This window comes from Vanellus vanellus, assembly GCF_965231255.1.
Source record: "Vanellus vanellus genome assembly, chromosome: 2".
NCBI lineage: Eukaryota > Metazoa > Chordata > Aves > Charadriiformes > Charadriidae > Vanellus > Vanellus vanellus.
The window spans coordinates 157,385,037-157,403,420 of NC_138906.1; the positions used below are offsets into that span (position 1 = coordinate 157,385,037).

The 18,384-nt window shown below is 47.4% G+C and overlaps 1 protein-coding gene across 2 annotated transcripts; it reads right to left on the reverse strand.

Moving 5' to 3' along the window:
* Positions 1 to 5,108: 5,108 nt before the first annotated feature.
* KLHL38 (kelch like family member 38) lies at positions 5,109 to 12,600 on the reverse strand. 2 transcript variants are annotated; one of them, XM_082499451.1, is made up of 4 exons: positions 12,430 to 12,600; positions 10,402 to 11,877; positions 8,879 to 8,984; positions 5,109 to 6,882 (listed from the first exon to the last, which is right to left on the reverse strand). In XM_082499451.1, exons 2-4 carry the CDS (start codon positions 11,749 to 11,751, stop codon positions 6,596 to 6,598), a joined length of 1,743 nt encoding a protein of 580 aa, XP_082355577.1. In that variant the 5' UTR covers positions 11,752 to 11,877; positions 12,430 to 12,600; the 3' UTR covers positions 5,109 to 6,595. The 2 variants fall into 2 exon arrangements, with proteins under 2 accessions (XP_082355577.1, XP_082355578.1); XM_082499452.1 differs by lacking the exon at positions 12,430 to 12,600 and having other exon boundaries at positions 10,402 to 12,031.
* Between the last annotated feature and the right edge of the window lie 5,784 nt (positions 12,601 to 18,384).

Consider the following 18,384-nt stretch of genomic DNA (forward strand, 5'->3'; position numbering starts at 1 on the left):
ATGTGTGCATGGCTTGCACAAGCATGGGTTGTTTCATGCCGTGGGTAGGGAGAATTTGGCATTAATTGCTACTTCAGATGCAAACTCCGCTGCAAGGGAGACCCAGGACTGAAGCATGGCCTGAAGCATACGGTGGCACCGTTGACAGCCTGGGTGACGAGGAGCTTTTCCATGCTTTTGCACAGGATGAACCCCAGGTCAACACCTTGCCCTTGGCTTCCTATGTGGGAACCTCAGTGCACGGCAGGGGAGCCTCCTCCAGTGGCTCATCCCTTTGCCTGTCTCAAAGGGATGCCAGGTGGCAGCGGGCAATAGCCGTGCACGCCCTGACCCCCTGGGCTGGTTTCCCATGTCACACTTGCTAACGGTCCTCATGCCAGAGGCGAAGATTTCTTGTTGGGGACCATATTCTGCAGTGTTCAGGCTGTCTCTAAGCGTAAGAGCCCTACCCAGGGAACAGATAAACAGAACAATGTTTGAGCCTCTGGTACTCTTTAATGTCATTTTCAGGGAAATATATGTGTCATAACAACATAAAGCAGGCATAGTTCCCTTGCTTTCAATCTGCCTGGTGCCAGGGTCCACGTCATTTCAACATCAAAACAGATCCAGCAATTTCGTGGTAACTTTGGTCTCCCAAGAGCTGCCTCTTTTGCCCCTTTGGTTTGTACTTGTCTGTTGTCTTCCAGCAGCCTTCCTCACCCCTGTCAGGGAATGTCACGTACTGTTATGGTTAACATCTAATTTTCACTGGAAGCCCTTGGGAATTGGGCCCTTATCTCCACATACCATGCACATCAAAACGGTTTAATCAACCCTATTAATTCCAGGGCTTGCTGCTGATCTGGATAAAACACTGCACTTTCCCAGCACTGAAGCTTTGTAGCCAAGTTTCATGTTGCAGCACCCTCCATGCAGTTTGCTCTGTGCTCCTCAGGGCTGGACACATTCCCCTGCAGTCCCCCAGCTCTCACAGAAAGGTGTCAGGGCTCTGCTCTAAGGCTCAGATTGGTTTTGGCTGATTTTCCAGACTGGGAGCATCCCATCAACTTGAAAATTTGGACTTTAGAGTCCTTGGTGTCACTTCCTGGTGCTCTGGGCAGTCGTTGCCACCTCCAAACATGGGTGCAGGGCACCTGCAGAGCACATCTGCCCAGTTGTTTGGCCTGAAAAGGTGTCCAAGAGCAGGAAGAAACCTCAGCAATGGACCAAGACCAATGGAAAACTCAGGGGATGTCATTACAGCTGTGGCACTGGGAGACCCGAGGAAGGGGACGTACCTTTGCCCTTGTCCCAGCATGTCTGCTTTAGGGAGGGGTCGAGGGACGCGGCTTATTCATCAGAATACACAGCCTGATCAAGAAACAAACTTCAGAGGACCAGACATGGGAGGATTAGATATAGGGGGATGGTTTGTAGAGATCTTCCTGGCCAGATGAAGAAGTGGACCAGATTCTGCCACTTTTTTCCACCTCCAGCAGTATTTTACCCCACGGTTGACCCCCCAGCCTAAAGCCAAATGTCTCCAACAGCTGTGGGGATGCCTCGTGTTTAAAGCACCCACAAGGCATCCACCTAACAGCCTGGGGCTGCTCGAGACGTGCTGCTCCTTGCTTTTCTCAGAAAGGGTTCTTGCAACATGAAAGAAGTGCAGGCAAACAAAGAGCCCCGGGGAGAGAAGTGACAAGTGGCAGCTGGAGCCGGCGGGTGACTTGCCGAGTGACAGAGCAGTTGGGCTCCTCGCTACTCTGCTACTATTTTGGAAACTTCAATAAACAGAAGAGGCCAGATCAATCTCTCAGTGCTCCAGCACAAACCCTGAGGAGCCCTGTTGACTTTGGTGGCAACGGCAGCTTGAGACACCGCTTTCTCCCTACGCACTGTGCTTCGTTTGGACTCCAGGCAAATGCATCAGAAATAGCCACTGAAAACATTATTAGGAGTCCGCTAATTAGCAGGTCTCAGCTCCTTTGCTGGTGTAGGCTTGCACCAAGGAATTCATGCTCATTTGTGCCATGGAGAATATGACTGTTTAACTTCTGTGTGGGAGCTTTCAAGCAACTGGAAAAAAAGTATGGATGTTTATATTTTTAAAAAGGGATTGTTTTTGCCGCTGTCAATTATTAATGGCTCTCAGGTCAGGCTAAGGAACAATGCCAGGGATAAATTACCCTGTACGCTATTCATATATGCTCTCCCCAATTGTTTCCTTCTCGACTAGAAGATTCACCTCGCAGTGAACTCCTTGGCGTTTGGAAAAAAAGGACTGACGAAGCGATGAACTCAGAGTGCCCGTTTATTTATCCATTGACATCTTTCCTACTTTTTTCAGGTGTGTTTAATCAAAAAGTAGCAGGAAATGCATTATAATTATAAACATATTACTGCACAAGAAAAAGGCTGCCCTTGGAAAGGATTGTATTGTTTGATAAATGGTTAGAGTGAAGAAACACAGGCTTAACCTACGAAGCTCTTTGCTAAGATCAAAGCAAAGCTGCCTGCCACCACAGGCTGCCTGTGCTGCAGGATTCAGCAAGGGAAGTGGAAGAAAGTTAAAAAGAAAATGCAATCTCCTCCCTCCCTTCCTTTTTTTTTTCCCCCCTGAAACTTTTCCCCTAGTATAAAAAATGACTCAAACATTAAATATTTGCTGTTAAAATTAATAGAATTAGTGATGAACCCAGCTGAGAACACAATAATTAGGGCCCGGTCCAAAGCCCCTTGCTGAAGCCCGTGGAGAGACTTATTGTTTTCAATGGGATCTGGCTTGGGATCCTGGTGAGCCAAAGCGAAGATGGAGTTACGGCATAACCCTGGCAGATCCTGGATCTCCTGCACTCTTTCCATGTGACTTTGCCCAAACTTGTAAGCATTCCTTAATCCTGAGCACAGCCGAACCCGAGTCAGTAATCTGCTGCTGCGGCAAAAAGCAAAAGTCCTTCTGGGCTGGGAGACCGGGAGTGCTGTAGGTAAGACGCAGAAGGAGTTTATTGCCCTTCTCAGCCCTGCGAGGCTGAGCCATGGCCATGCACTTAAATAAATAAAAAAAAAAAATAGACAAATTGGAAATTGTCCAGAGGAGAGCAACAAAAATGATCAGAGGTCTAGAAAACATGACTTATGAGGAAAGATTGAAAGGGCTGGGTTTGTTTAGTCTACAGAATTTGAAACATCCTAATAAACTTTAAAGATCTATAAAAAAAATATCAACAAGGGTAATCGATTATCCTTTATCTCTGTGAGGATAGCAGAAGGTACAGCAAAGAAGATTTAGGATAGATAGTATTGAAAACTGTGAGGTTAATAATGCACTCAAGTGTGTCACTTAGGGAGGGAGCAAAGTGTCTCTCATGGGAGAATTTCAATGCATTGGACAAGAACCTGCCATGAGGGACTGGGTAACTCACTGTACTGTGGAGCAGGCTGCTTTCAGCCACATGGTCCTACGGTTTCCATGATCTAGTGACCACCTCAGGACACACAAGAATGAGACCTTGGAGGTGATGAACCTTCACAGCCCTCTCTGATTTGAAAAAAAGCAGCAGGTGTTCAGCCCTTCCAAAAGTTGACCCCCAAACCAATGACCATTTCTAAACCACCTCTTTCCCTTGGCTTCCATGCTTATTTAATAAAGAGCAACGAATTCCCACCTCTGCATGGGGCCATGATCGTATTTGTGAAGTACTTTGCTGCTCTCCCATGGGGTATTCCCATCTAAATGACCGCTTAAATGCTTGAATACTAGGATGATGAGACCTCTGGAAAAGCATGTGGTGACTCAGAAAGTGTTCTGGGTAGCGGTGGCCAGGAGATCCTGCTCGGGAAAGTCCCCTCCTGACAGTGGAGAAAGTGGTGCCTTGGTTGACCCTTGCTAGAAGTGCTTTTACCCATAGAACCACTGGGTATGACAACTGCAAAGCACTCGGGATGTACCAGGTATTGCTCTAGGTTGGCCAGGTGGTGGCCAGCACCTGATTAGAAAGGCAGCATCCCTTCTCCTCATAGCATCTTCCCCGGGGCTGTGTATCCCCTGCCCTGAAGCTGCATGTGCTGCTGCCTCCCTGTGACTGAGTGACTCTTCTGGCCCTCATCTGCCTTGGGAAGGCTCAACACTGTTCTCTGGTTTCAACCCTTTTTTGCAAAGGGCCCCAAAAGCTTTGGTCAGAGTTTTCATCAAAGTCAATTGACCACAAGACAGAAGTCTATCAGAAACTGGGCTTTGTATTTAGTGCCCAGCAAACCCAAATTCCATGAATTATGGGTGTGAGGTGAGAAGGTTGTGAAGGGAAGGAGCACAGGGCTGCAGCCAGAGCAGAGCTGGCCATAGCCCTTAGCAACTCCAAGGACTTGGGGGTGATGTGAGGGCTCCCAAAGGGCCAGGGGAAGGATGCTGTGCTCAGCGTTGCCGCAACTAAGCCTCTTCTTTGCACTCCCCTTTCCTGCCCAGCTACAGCTGTGCGAGGTACTATTTTGTCCCCGCATGAATGCTGAGGAAATCACTAGTTATATGATACGGGAATTAAGAAAATCGGTTTGCTTCCAAGCGTAAACCAATGACTGTGGCAATGGTTTGCAAACATGGGGTTATGGCCCCAAGTCAGCTTTTTTTCCTCGGTTCTGGGTACAGTCACGAGCCTGGCATGAATCTGTGTCAGCTAAAATGCATGGCAGCAACTCCCAGAGTCTTGGAGCTGAGTGGGGTCGCAACAGGAAGGAGTTTGGGAAGGCGGCACTGCGGGGTTAGGAATAAACATCTCCCCAGGGCAGACTTTCCATAATTGGCCATGACAAGGCTTCTTTCTCCAGAGAGCTGGAGCTGGCCTGTGGGGAAGCAGAATGAATCACTGCTCCGGTCCAATTTGGCAAGTGGTGTGATTTAGCCTTGCTTTGCACAGGGAGGAGAAGATGATATAGACTGAAAGACAGAGGAGAAACGTAGCCAAAGGCTTCTGAGCTGGGAGATGAGTTTGGGTTCCCACTCATTTTTTGCAGGTTTACTCAGATCCTTAGAAGGAAACCCTGGCAAAAACCGCTGGTACAAAAACAATTCCCTTTATCAACAATGCAGAGGGAACAATGGGGACTCCTGAACACAAAGCTCATACAAACAATAATAACCGTTTTATTTCGCATTGTTAAAACAGCAGTTGATGTGCAATTCTTATTTCCAGCCCTCTGCTTTGTTAACTATTTCTGTCTCCTGCTGCTCCCAGATACAGAATTATGGGAGGGGATCTCAGCAGTTGGAATTGGTGTCCTGCAACGTGGTGGTGACCACATGGCTGTGCAGCCTTCTGTGAAGAGCAGGGTTGAGCATGATTTCCTCATGCCACCCATGGAAAAGTTCCACTTTCTTTCAAATATAAGGAAAAGGGGTGTTGTTTCTGCCATCTTTTCTCTGGATGGTGGTCATCAGTGCTATCTTTAAAGCTCCTTGCTATCTCAGCAATCTTACCAAGCCTGGTGACCTGACACCAGTTCACAGCCTGTTCAGTATCTGACGATTAATCCCCTCCCTTTAAAAATATGCACTTAGTGGCAGAACCCCACAAAAATATTGGTGGAGCCAGAGCTGCTTTGCCAAGTGGCAGACTTAGACTTGCTCTTCTTGGAAAACTGGTTTCCTGTCACTGCCTTTCTCTCATTGCTGTTTTCCAGTGGTTTGGAGAGGGGAGAAAGGGAAAAAAAGTTGTTCCTCCCAAATGCCTCTTCTCTTTTACATCCCTTTTCCTCCATATGTCCCCTCTGCTATTCCAGATTTCAGGAATTCCGTCAGCCAAAGAGCTTCCTGCTATCGCTGATGCAAAGGGAGGAGCAAAGTCCCTGTAAAACAAAATCCCTCAAAAAAGAAGACACAGACAAACTTCATTTCCATTCCTCCTTCTCCTGCTCCATTGGAGAGCAGACAGATGGAACAAAAATCTTCCCTGCCCTGTGAAAGAGAGGTAGCTTAGAGAAGTCAAATCTGCACCTTGTTGTAAGAGTTCAGATCGAAGCATCAGCCCTTTGCTAATTTCCAATTTGATGTTAGGAACCTGAACATTTTATTTCTTATGACTACCATAGTTAATGCAGGCATTTGCTGCTGGGCTGGTTACAGGACTAGAGCTTGGGGCTTCCTATTCTGAACGCTCCCGCCACTTGAAATGGAAAGCTTGGTCAGCAGCGAGTAGCAAAGGATCATGGCACACAGCTGAGTTTGCATGCTAACACAAATCCAGGTTGCCCAGATCTTATTTTCCCTGGAGACACCAGCATCCCTATTCACCTTTCACTTTAAAGTCTGTACAGGGCCAAATCCTGCACCAGGTTCTTACCCAGTATTTTTTTCCCTATTTTCTGCTGAGACTCTGGGTCGGGCCTCCGGGCTGGACTTAGCAGCACCACATGCAATACCGGTCAGGTGAATATGGCACGAGCACAAAGCTCATGACCTTTCTGGCAGAGCGTTTGGGTAATGACTAACACTGCTGGTGCCTTCAAGGTCAGGACTTTGTGGGATTCCATGAGGATTCCCCGTGTGCTCTCTGCAGAGCAAGGTGGGTCCTTTCTGTGAAGGGAAGCACAAAACGTCCTGGGAAGTACTAAAGGTTGTTTAGAGAAGGTTAGAACAGGGGACACACTGGAGTGTAAGGCACCCATGGTCAAAGAGTTTGTGTGGCAATTTTCCCTTTGGTGTCCACGTGTTGGTCTCTGGGTCGTAGCAGTCCAAGGAATCCAAGTCCTTGATGACATTGTCCGTGGTGAGACATCGTCCTCCTGTGACATACAGCTTGTTTTTGATGACAGTGGCCCCGTGATGCATTCGTCTGTCCTTCATGTCTGCACATTTAACAAACTTGTTGCCTTTTGTATCATAAGCGATTATTCTCCGGGTATACCCTAAATGTGAAGCCAGAGGTGGAAGAGACAGATGGGAATTAGAGTTTATGGCCAGCAGAAGGAATAATAATAATAATATATTCCGTGTTAGTTTTCAACGAAACCTATTATAAAGGTACATAATTTGGCAGAATTAAGATATCTCAGCTGGGAAGTGATGATGTGTCACAAGAACGCCTATCTGTCTATCTTCCATTCCTGTTTGTCCTCATCCTGTCCCATACCACCTTGGCAGCCAAGGCTCAATGAGCACTATAAACCCCGTCACATCAGGCAAGCAACCTGTCAAACACAGCTGGAGCTTGCAGTTTTCTGTATGCACCTTCAAAAGTCCTGAAGTATTTCTTTTCACCTGACAGACTCCTAGAGCTTCACTCAGAAGTACGGAAGTACAGAAGTACAGAATAGCACGTGGGGAGGGAGCAGCAATGCCTTGTTGGGTTGGAGTCATAGCTGTCTACTGAATGGAGCTGGGTACTCAACAGCCCCATGTCACCAGTGCTCGCTCTACTCCCAAAGCCCTTGGTGCCACGTCTGTGCTGGCCACCATGCCAGTCACCCAATGGACAGCTCTTCCACTGAGGGGTGATGTAACCTCACATGGGCTGGGAGGTAAGGGCTGGTACCAGGGCCATTGCTCTGGAGCAATGGAGGTGTGGGAGCTTGGTAACCAGTGATAGCTTCCCCATGTGTCCCCGTAGATAATGAAGAGTGGCCATGGCAAACAAACTGCTTTGGGACATGTTTTGCAGGCCTTGAACCACTTTCCCTAACAAAAATCAAGGCCTGTCTTGTTTAGGCCAACCCACTCCCCTTTTTTATGATGTGACCAGTCATGCAAAGAGGACCTGAAATGTGATGAAAGCTTTTAAGAAAAAATGTTATTTTTGTGGGTTTTACTGTTGTTGATAAACTAAGAGTGTTTGGCCAATGTTTTGGCATCGAAGCTGGTAAATGAAACCAGACCATGGTGAATCTCTCTGCTTTCAAGCAAAATGAAAGATGTTTAAATTTAACATGAATTTCTGTGGCTTTTGTTAGATAAATAAAAAAATAAATTGAGAACTTAAGCTGATCATCACCAGTCTTGGGTCAATACAGGCCCTTCAGATTAATGCATTTGAAAATAAAAGAGTTGAAAATACTGTACTTTGGGCACTGTGGTCTGAGGTCAGGGTAATCTGCCACACAGGAGACTGATAGTCTTGGACCTTTTGACTCAGCTGTCCCCTGTTCCCACTTGAAAGGGTAGCAAGTGGCCTCTTGCTGACAGATAACACTACATTTGAGTCCTGTGTGATTGAGTCCTCTGCTCTGCTAAAGCTTCCCTATGTCTCATTTTCTCTTAAATAATCTAACACATTCTTCCTCGTGCCAGCCTGTGGTCAGGGGAGCTGCATTAAGGACAGTAGAGCACCAAACTACCAATGAGGTGTGATCCATCAAAGTGCCATGGGCAGAGCCTGATCCTCAGGTTGAAAAAGACATTGAGAAGTTTCCCCTCTCAGAGTTTCTCGCCCCTCTCAGGACATTATACAGTTACCTCCAGGAGGCAGCTACAGGACTGTTTGACCCCTCATATCCCTGCAGCCCACCCATCCCAACAAGCCGTCCATGGCCTTGTGGTAACCATGCTCTCCACCTTTCCAAGAAGAGCAGTCAGGGAGGGCCAGGCTGTCAGTCAGCAGGGGAGGAGCAGGACCCCCATGCCCTTGGCTTCCTCCCTCCTTCTATAGAGCAGTAACTTGCATTGGCTTTTCCCCAGTTTCCCCCACTCAGGTCCTGCTACTTGGAGTAAGAGGTGCCTTGTGGAGAAGCTGTCCCCACTTCCATGGCCATGAGACCCCATGAGAGATGTGTATGGAGGGCGGACATTCCTCCTTTCCTTCCCAAGCTTCATGTTCATTTTGAGGGAGCACCCCAAGCAGGAAGCCTGCGAAATCCTGCAGGAGCTGGGCAAGGGGAGGCGGGAAGGAAGGTGAAACAGAGCCCTTACCACCTACGATGATAATCTGGTCTCCAATCAAGACAGCTGGTGCACAGACATTCTTCACCACTCTGGTCTCCATCCGAAACCACATATTCCTGGAGACATGGTAAACCTGACAAATAAATAAAGACACACACACAGCTGTTTATGTTGCATTTTAAGTAGAAGTTGTAATTGCAGAGGAACTTATGGTTTTTATTTTGTCCTAATGAATACAATCCTCTGGCTTGAACTGCGGGAAATCTGATAATTTACCCACTTTTTTTCCTAATAAGTCCCCTTGGAAAGCGTTCCAGTTCTCCAGGCTTGTCTGCTCCGGAGATGCTAGCACATGCGCTAAGGCAGAGTGTACCTGCCATATGCAAGCTGCTCAGCTGTAAATCTTTGTATGGCCATTAAATCGCTAACTCTTGGATAATGCTCTCCCAAAGTGCAAGCCGTTTCATTTCATATTCCAGTTATTCTGCGTATTCCTGCCTTAGCCTTAGCAATTTCCTGGGCAAACAAACCTCAACTTCACCCAGCTCTGCTGGCAGCCACCGTGTTTGCCCAGCTGCTATATTTGTGCTGGTGGCTGGTATGCACTCAGATTGGCAAAGGGACTTGCTGATGGGACTTAGAGTCGTATCTAAGTCATCAATTTATGTGAGAAAAAGAGCTGTTGCCAGATGATGATCATTCAGTCATCTGTATCTGGGTGACACAAACTTTTATGTCACGTCATCCACTTCTTAATATAGCAAATATCTCCAGGACATCTCCCCACTAACTGATAAACACATTTCCTTCCCCCTGATAATCAAGTAGCGTTATCATCGTAGAGAAGTATTGCTCATGTGCTGGCTGTCGTCTTAGCCTTTAATGATCCTACTAAGTTAAAACACCTAAACCAGTGAAAAACACTCATGAGGAAAGTAACACTACAATGTTGCTAAAGCATCAAATCAGATAAGAAAGGATTTCATGTATTTTTTTCTCCTAATAAAGTGTAACCGCTGAAAGCAGGCAGAGAGCCAGCAACATGTGGCAGGAGCCACATTTTTAACACAACTGTTTATACGAAATAACTGTCAGTTTAAGTCCTGGCTGTTTGATGAGTGAGAAACTAATCGCGCTAATGATTGCGAATCTCTGCTTTTGCTGTGAGCGAGCAGGTGCACAGCCGAGACCCCAGCTCGGCCACCGAGAGGAAAACACTGATTTCAGTGAGATTGGCTACAGGCATGAAGCCAGGCAAGGGGGTTGGCCACTGCCTGCCATAGTATCACCTGCAGCAGCCTTGGCCCAGAGCTGACTGACACCCAAAGAAGTACTTTGGGGCTTGTGCCTGAAAAACCCTCAAAGGGAAAAATGAAAGAGTTGCAATGCTCCTTGCAGACAAGACTGCCCTGAAGCCATGTGTCAACTCATCCTGCCTCTTGCTGCAACTCACAATCAAGATTTTTGGGGGGTTCGATTTCCTCAGGAGGGTGATGAACTGCTGAATACCCTAGATGAAACTGCCTACAACAAGCAGGACTGACCATTACCTGGATCAGCCGGACAGGGTTTTGCATAATGTCTTCTCCCCCAAAAAGGTAGACCCTCTGATCTTTGGCAGCAACAGCAGGGTGAAGGACGGCAACAGGCATCTTTGCCATGCTTTCACAGGTGTTGTAGACGCTATCGTATCTTTCCACAGAATTAAGGATTTCCTGGTTTTCACCAATTCCACCAAATGATAAAATATAATTTTTATATGCCAAGCTTCTGTGGGAGTAACGTGGAACTAACATGTGCTCAACCAACCTCCACTGATTGAGTTTGAGGGAGTAAATGTAAATATTATCACTGACGGGGCTTTTCTTATTGCTAACAGGCATCCCTCCAAGCACATAAATATTGCTGTGTAAGCTCACTGCAGAGGCTTTGTACAGGCGCATGGGAAGTTTGGCCAGGCTTAGCCATTGGTTCGTCTTGTCATCATAGAGCAGGACATCCCTCGTTGTCTGCTGGCTGTCCTTTCTGCCACCAATGATGATGAGGAACTCTTGGTTGGAGTACCTGCGAGGAACATGCAGCATGGGCTTGATGTCAGGTGCGTTGGTGCTGTACAAGGAAAACATATGTCTCCGGGCTGACTCAAGGATGCTCCTACAAGTGGGCGAGGACTGAACAAGGGAGTCATTGGCAATGAAGTGGAAGAGGAAAGTTGGATGGACGTACTGAAGCCGGACCTTCTTGAACAACTCTTGGATGTAGCGCTGTCTTGCCTGGAGGTCGTGCCGGATCCAGACCATCAGCGTCTCAAAGACCTGCTCCTCCTCCCCGCAGAGCTCATCGTCCCCAAGGTAATCGATGAGCTCCAAGGGACAAAGGTCCTTCAGGTCCTCAGAAGAGGCCACCTCAGGAAAGCACTTCAAAGCCATAGCCTTGGCTTTCTTATTCAGGCTTTGGCAGTTCAAGACTTTTGCCAGTCTGATCATGCTCAGACAGTTGTCAGGAGTCAGCTTGTCTTGGAGGTAGGCAGAGCAGGCCTCAAACAGCTTAGTGTACTGCAGCATGGAGGCCGTCTCCAATAGACGCGGGACATTCTCAGTGGATATAAGAATCTCCCCTGTGTAAACGTAGAGGATAATCTGATCCAAAATCTCGGCGTCGATGCCCTTCAGGGTGACTTTAGCCTGATGACTCTCTCTGAAGTCGTTACAGAACATGGCCTTGAAGTATGGGCTGCTGGAAGCCAGCACGTTTCGGTGGCAGGGAATTTCGAAGCCCCCAGAGCAGAGGGTAACATCAGTCAGCATCCCGCTCTGCCGCAGAGCATTCAGCTGCCTCAGCAGTTCGGAGGAGAAGTCCTGGTCTTTGAAGAGAAACTCCTCAGTGGATCCCATCTCCATAGCAAAATAGGAGAGAGATGAATTCTGAACTTGGCAGAAAAAACCAAATTCTTAGCAGCTTTTATTAAAATATCCAGCTCCAAGGGAACAAATCGGGACTTTGATGTTGATCTAAATATCCGTTCACTGTTATGCATAAAAATGGAACGTGGGTTAAGCACAGTGGGAAAATAATAAAGAAGCTAAAAGGTCGCTAAGACCCTTTAAAATTTTCATAAAGTTATCAGATAGGTTGCAGCTCTGAGGTCAGCACTGCCTGTGTCCCTGGCAAGAAGCAAAAGCACTGAAGTTATCTCACTGATTCAGGATGAAAGCTGGATGGCTGAAGCAATTGGCTTGTTCATTTTAATCACATCGAATAAATGTGCTCGGACATTTATTCACTATTTTAAAGTATTAGCAGTTTAGTAGCTTGCGCCTCTTTCCCCTAGAGTTAGTCACTCCCAAAGAATGTAAATCTGGCAGAGCTGAACTCTGCAGCAGGGCAAACGAAACGCTAGAGACTGGGAATCTGCATTAAAACGGTTATTTTTTAACTCTGCTTAGCTGTGCTTTTTTTTAAAAGTTAATCAGACACACAATGACTAAATTAAGTGCCAGGCAGAACAAGATGATGAGTATCTATTGTCATGGCTAACTGCTCAACCTGCAGTGAAACGGTAGGGTAGAAACGTTTACCTTCTGTTGTCCTTCACTGCATGCACTTACTCTCTGTCGTTTATTCTCTGCTGAGATTTTCCATAGCTAGAGCCTGGATAAAAACCTATAAACCCACAGGATGTTTCTTTCAGTAGGTAAGTGATTCATAGAGGGTGATTTCTGGACGTGTTTATTCTGAAGTCACTTTTGCCGCTTTGGGGAGCGGTGCGCAGGAGCGGCGAGGCGGTGGGGCATTGTATACATTCCAGCGCTAAGAATAGGCGCACACGGGCTTCTCGCTGTTATCACATGTGACGCCGCTGTTGCCTTTTGCAATGACCTGGCCACGACTGAGCATGCCCGGGTGGTGTTTTTCTGGCAAATGTTTACATATAATAAATAGACACGGAGAGGAAAGTTCACTTATAAAAGTCCTGGCCGTCCATTTGGAAACAGCGGCAGGACCCTGTCCTAAAGTGCCTGGGAACTCTAGAAGCCTGTAAACAGTCTGCAACGCTAGGTAATGCACTGTCACCGTACTTCCATGGAGAAAAAGGGAGAGAGAAGGGCTTCTGGGGACCCCGGTGGGACGGACCGTGTCTCCACCTTATGGAGAGACCTGGGGAGAGTCAGCCCATTGCTGTCTGGTGGGAGATGCTGATGCAGAGGGACCCCTGTGCCCAGGGCTGCCCCAAGGTGGGCAGGGAGAGCCCAGCTACCTCTGCCAAGCAGAGGTGAAGTGCACTCTTGGAGCTGTTTATCTTTATGATGCTGCTTGATATTCCATATGGAAAATATCAGGTTGTGGCCTTTTGTGTAAGGACCTCAGCTCTCTGGAACCCTTAGCAAAGAACGTCTCAAGCAGGTGGCTTGAGGAAGCTCGGCGTTATGGGTGGGAGGACTTGAGCAAGTTGCTGAAGTGAGTGCAGCAAGCTGGAAACCAGGGTCCCAGGGTGGCACTGAGCTCCTCAGGGCAGACACCTCAATGGGGTTCCTGACTGCAGATGGTGCACATGAACAAGGTGTTTGAGTTCCTTTTGCAGCCAGTGAGGTGTAGTCAATATAACTGAGTCTGCTGAGTTATTCAGGTCACCAGTAAGTACCACCTATATTTGGGCAGGTGAAGAGTCCTCCAGGCATTGCTAAGTCTCCATGGGTGCTCAGCTGCCTCAATCACATGTAGGTGTCCACATTTAACACTGCCATGTAGGTATCTGTGATGATGAGCCCAAATCCATACCCACGGCTGGGATCAGTCAAGTGCCTTGTGCCAGTGGAGGATCCTCCACAACCCCAGCCGGCCCCTGACCGGGGTCTCCAGCAGGTCCAGCATGATGTGTCCCAGCCCTGTGGCAATTTCCCAGGTGTTTCAAGAAAAGTGGCATTGGCTGCCCATGTCTGGGTGACTGGATTGGGCCTGTTCTGTGCTGAAATTCCTCCCTTTGTTCTGGGATGGGCTTGAATCCAGAATGTCATTTCTAAGCATCGTTACCACAGGGAAACACAAGGTTAAAGCATAACTCCTTCTCATGTTTTCAAAGCCAAAGCTCACGGGTGAGTCATGTCTGCATCTAGTCGCAGCGGGGCAGATGAGCGAAAATCGTTGGGAGCCACAGCGCCCTTAGGTCAGCTCCCGTGCCGCGCTGGTGTTTGCAGTCCTCCATATGTTCCTGCCCCCGCGTCCACGGCCCAGCAGACCGCAGGGATGGGGGCAGCCTGTTCCTCTAAAAACAGCAGCTTTGCATCACGGGTCATGCCGTACGTGGCCTTTCCCAGAGACTTTTCAATGCAGCATAACAACATGGTAAAATGCCTGAAGACTAGACAAAACCCTGAAGGCCCAGACTCGTGTTAAAGACAGGGTGGAGTTGGGCTGGCGTAGCTTTTTTGGATGCTGTGGCATCTTCCCTTCCCGCACAATCTGTGTATCTGTGTGTGCACACCACGCATGTGTGAACGGCCGGGAGAGGTGAGGGAGGGGAAGGGCAGGAGCCACTGGACTGGACTCCTGCAGATGAGTCACAGTGAGGGTAAACATGGCAACGTGCAGCTTTTCCTTGAGAAAAGAGACGACTCGGAGGATGATGTTGGGGTGCTGGGGAAAATGAGCCCTCCCCTCCCTACTCCCCACCACCGCTGCCTCACCAGCTGGTCATGATCTTGCTATAAATATTTAGAGTGGCATTAAAAACCCAAAGGAGAATTTCTCTCTCCTCGTCCAGAGAACATTAGCTACCCAAACAAAACGCCCTCTCGCTTTCTTTCTTGCTCTGTATGTATATGCTCTTGTTGCGGTCCGTTTTGATGATTGATTTAGCTTTATATCTCCGTTCTGGCTCTAACTCTGTGCTGCCTCTTTAGTTCTGCCTCTTCCTGGCAGTGGCCGTGGATTATTTTTTTAACCCTTAAAGAAACAAATGATGCTGTCTGACTTCACTAATGACTCTGTTTTATGGGGTCGGGGAAGGGTAGATGGGATGTTCTTCTGCTTTAGATACTGATAAATGTGGCATTTATTTAGAAGATCTCAGGCTGGAGAGCTTTGCATGGTTATGCAAACTCCTGCTAACCCAGAGTACAGCGTGTGCTGTTTAAATAGCTTATTGCTCTCGGGGGGGTTGCTGCTCCCTGCCGAGTCCCCACACAGGTCCCTGCCAATTTGGGGCCAAGGCTCCCGAGCAACGAAGCTCCTGCTGCCTGCTTTACAACTCGCTCTTCTTTCTTTCCCGGAGATTATGGTTTCAGACACATTTCCAACCAAGTGGGTACATCAGCACTGCTTAGTTAGGATTTCCTTTATAAATAAACTAGAAATCATTTTTCACAGCATATCCTAGAACAGTATGTCCTATATGGCCCTTACTGCTGCAGCATCACCCCTGGTGAGAGGGAAGAGCTGTTTCTTCTGTGGGACAGTGTAACTTGTCTGAGAAAGTCTGTTTCTGAATGAGTTCTTGAGGCAGGTTTCCTAGGTTGGCGTGCTATTGACCGAACCAGCCTGAGCGGTCTTTTTTGGGAGGACAGGATACTGCATTAACCACGGGAGGGGGATGTTGCATGGGTAACAGGCTGCTCTGAACACCATGTGCAAGTGGGAAAGTGGGCTTGTTTGCAGGTTATGTGACCCACCAGCACTGTGGGACGTGATGCTGCAGGTCCCCCACAGCCCTTGAAGGAGGCTGGAGCCATTGGGGGCTGTTAAAAGCAGCGACCCTCTGCAACTGCTGCTGTATGAACTCTATCGGTGGCCAGTTTCTAGAAAATGGAGATGTCTACCAAAGAACCATCACTCTGCCGCAATGCTGTAAACTCACCCTGCTCCTTCTGCTCTCTCTCCTGAAGTGTTTGGGATTGCTCAGTTTTGGAATTAGGGTGGATGAACCTTTGATCTGACCCAGGGAGCTCTTCTTATGTTTTAATGTAATGGAATGATGAAATGTCTATTATCACACACTAAGCAACAGAGTGGAAAAAAGCTGTAATCCAATCAGCCAGCAGACAGGTGCACAGAGAAGACTGGTGATGTCAGACAACTTCTAAAACTCATACACTGATCCTATTACAATTCAGGTGAAAATGAGCAAATATGGATAAGGAAAAAGGACTGTTCGAGGCAGAGACTTCAGTGACCTTATTCAGTGTTATGTGCGCTGCCTCGATGACTACCAGCCCCCACAGTTATCAAGAGAGAGATCATCCCTTCCCAAAATTTGCAGTCTAAATAGACAGGGGGACAAGAAAAAATATTCCTTATTATGGTCTTTATAAAACTGGGAGAGGGAACAAACCCCAGGATTAACATTCCTTGTTGTAAAAAGAGACAATTACAGGGATCATAATTAATCAGATGCCATGTGTTGGAGAGGATGGGAAGATGCCGCAAGCAGCAGTGGTGGCTGGCTGGGGTGACAGCCTTCAGCCCCGGCTGGGAGAGCAGCCAGCACTGCCTGGGATGCTGCGTGCCCTGGCAGCGTGGGGCTTGGTCGGTGGGCCCTGACCAGGGTAAGATGGGCACTGGACACCATTTTGCTTATTATACGCTGGAGGGGAGAGAAATATGGGAGCAGAAAGGAAGACTAATAATGGGTTGGGACATTATAAGATTTATGTATCGCACACTTACACACGCATGTAAACATATATAATGAATATGCTCATTGAAAGAGCACAGATATGTCTATACTAGCAAATTACTATCAAGAAATAGCATGGATAGGGACCTTCCTATTCAACACGTACGTCTGTATCTCATCCAGCAGATAACACCACCAGGGCACCTAACTCCACATGCGATGTCTGGGCCAGACCTGTGAAGGAAATGTTTTCCTACACCCAGCACCCAGTTTTGGACTGACACCGATACTACCCACTGAATCAGCCTCCCTGAGTCCTGAACACGCTCAGCCGGAGCCCAGCGTGGATTTACTATTTGCTTCACTGGATTGGGGAAACAGCCCTTTGACCCTGTCCTTTAGCTCCCTGTGTGACATCTCAGGTTCACTGAAGACAATGAAACTCCCCAAGCTAGCAAGTAGTGGAGAAGACATTGAAAAGTAAACAGAATCCAGCCTGAATATGGGGAACTGATGGACAATGGTATGTGACAATAAGATGAAGTCCTTTGTGTTACTTCAGGCAACAGCAGTACAATGACTATTCCACATGGCACTGCCAGGTGTGGTCTCCTGCTCACAAACTACCTAATTCTCCTAGAGTCATGGGAAGATCGGGCTGGGGAGCCCCTGGGAGCTCACCTAGTGCAACCTCCTGCTCACAGAAGGGCTAACCTCAGAGTTAGATCAGGTTGCTCAGGGACTTGTCCAGTTGAATTCTTGAAATCTTGAAAGATGGAGATTTCACAGCCTCTCTGGACAACCTGCTCCAGTCCTGAACCACTGTCCTGGCGAAGATTTTTTTCTGTATGTCCGATAGGAATTTGCTATGTTGCAACTTGTGAATGCTGCCTCTTCCCCACAGAGAAGTCTGCTAACTTCCTTCTTCTACTAGGAGTTGCCAACTATCTCATCTTCTTCCTATTCTTTAAGTCCAGATACCCTTATGATCCTCCTCTCTCATTCCTCTGTAACTATTGCATTACTCATTTTCTATTTAGCTGCTCAGCAAACATGGTTTCCCTGAGTGCCCTATCACCGCAGCTGTCGTTCACATTGGTATGATATTTAATTCTGAACTAAGGCTTAGTTTAAGACTTGATTGAATCTGGGTTTGGTTCTGATTTTGTAGGCGAGGTGGCAGACTACATCTGCAAATACTGGTCTTGAAATCTGAACTTGAATTTTGAACCTCTGACCTAAACTTTTGTTATAGAGTCATAGGGACAACTTTTACAGCGTTGGAGACACAGAGCAACTTCCCAAGTGTCACTGCCATCACCGCATGTATTGTGTACAGATAGAGAGATACAGCATGTAATTCAATAATGACTTTGGCCCAGTATGTGTGGGTGTGAAGATGTGTGGGCTCCTGGCATGGTTTCAGGCCAATCTCTAATTAAAGAGTGAAAGATTAAGATGAAAGCAATTGTACTCTTCCTTCTTTAGTCAGAATGACCTACTAGCATTAATTAAAACAGTCTTCAGGCAAAAATAAATTTGGCTGCCAAAGTTATGCGCTTCACATTAAATAAGTACATAGCTGGGTTTAAAGTGTGCTGAGCTTCTAGAGGTTTCACAGAAACCACTCATATAGCTTTGGGCACTCCTGTTGGAATATTTTAAAACAAATCCTTTGCCTAAACCAGCTCCTTCATGTGCATTTCAGACACCCGCTGGCTTTTTCTTCAAACTACATCCTTTGAGAATGGGAACCGGCCAGCTTATCTTGGACTGAACATACAGTGTGACCTCTGGAGGATAAAATATCACCAGGAACACTGGACACCTAAGTAGATTATCCATCTATCCTTTCTGTAGACTCTGGTTACAAGAGCCTCATGGCAACAGCAACGTGAAGACACGCAGATGCCGCAACTGC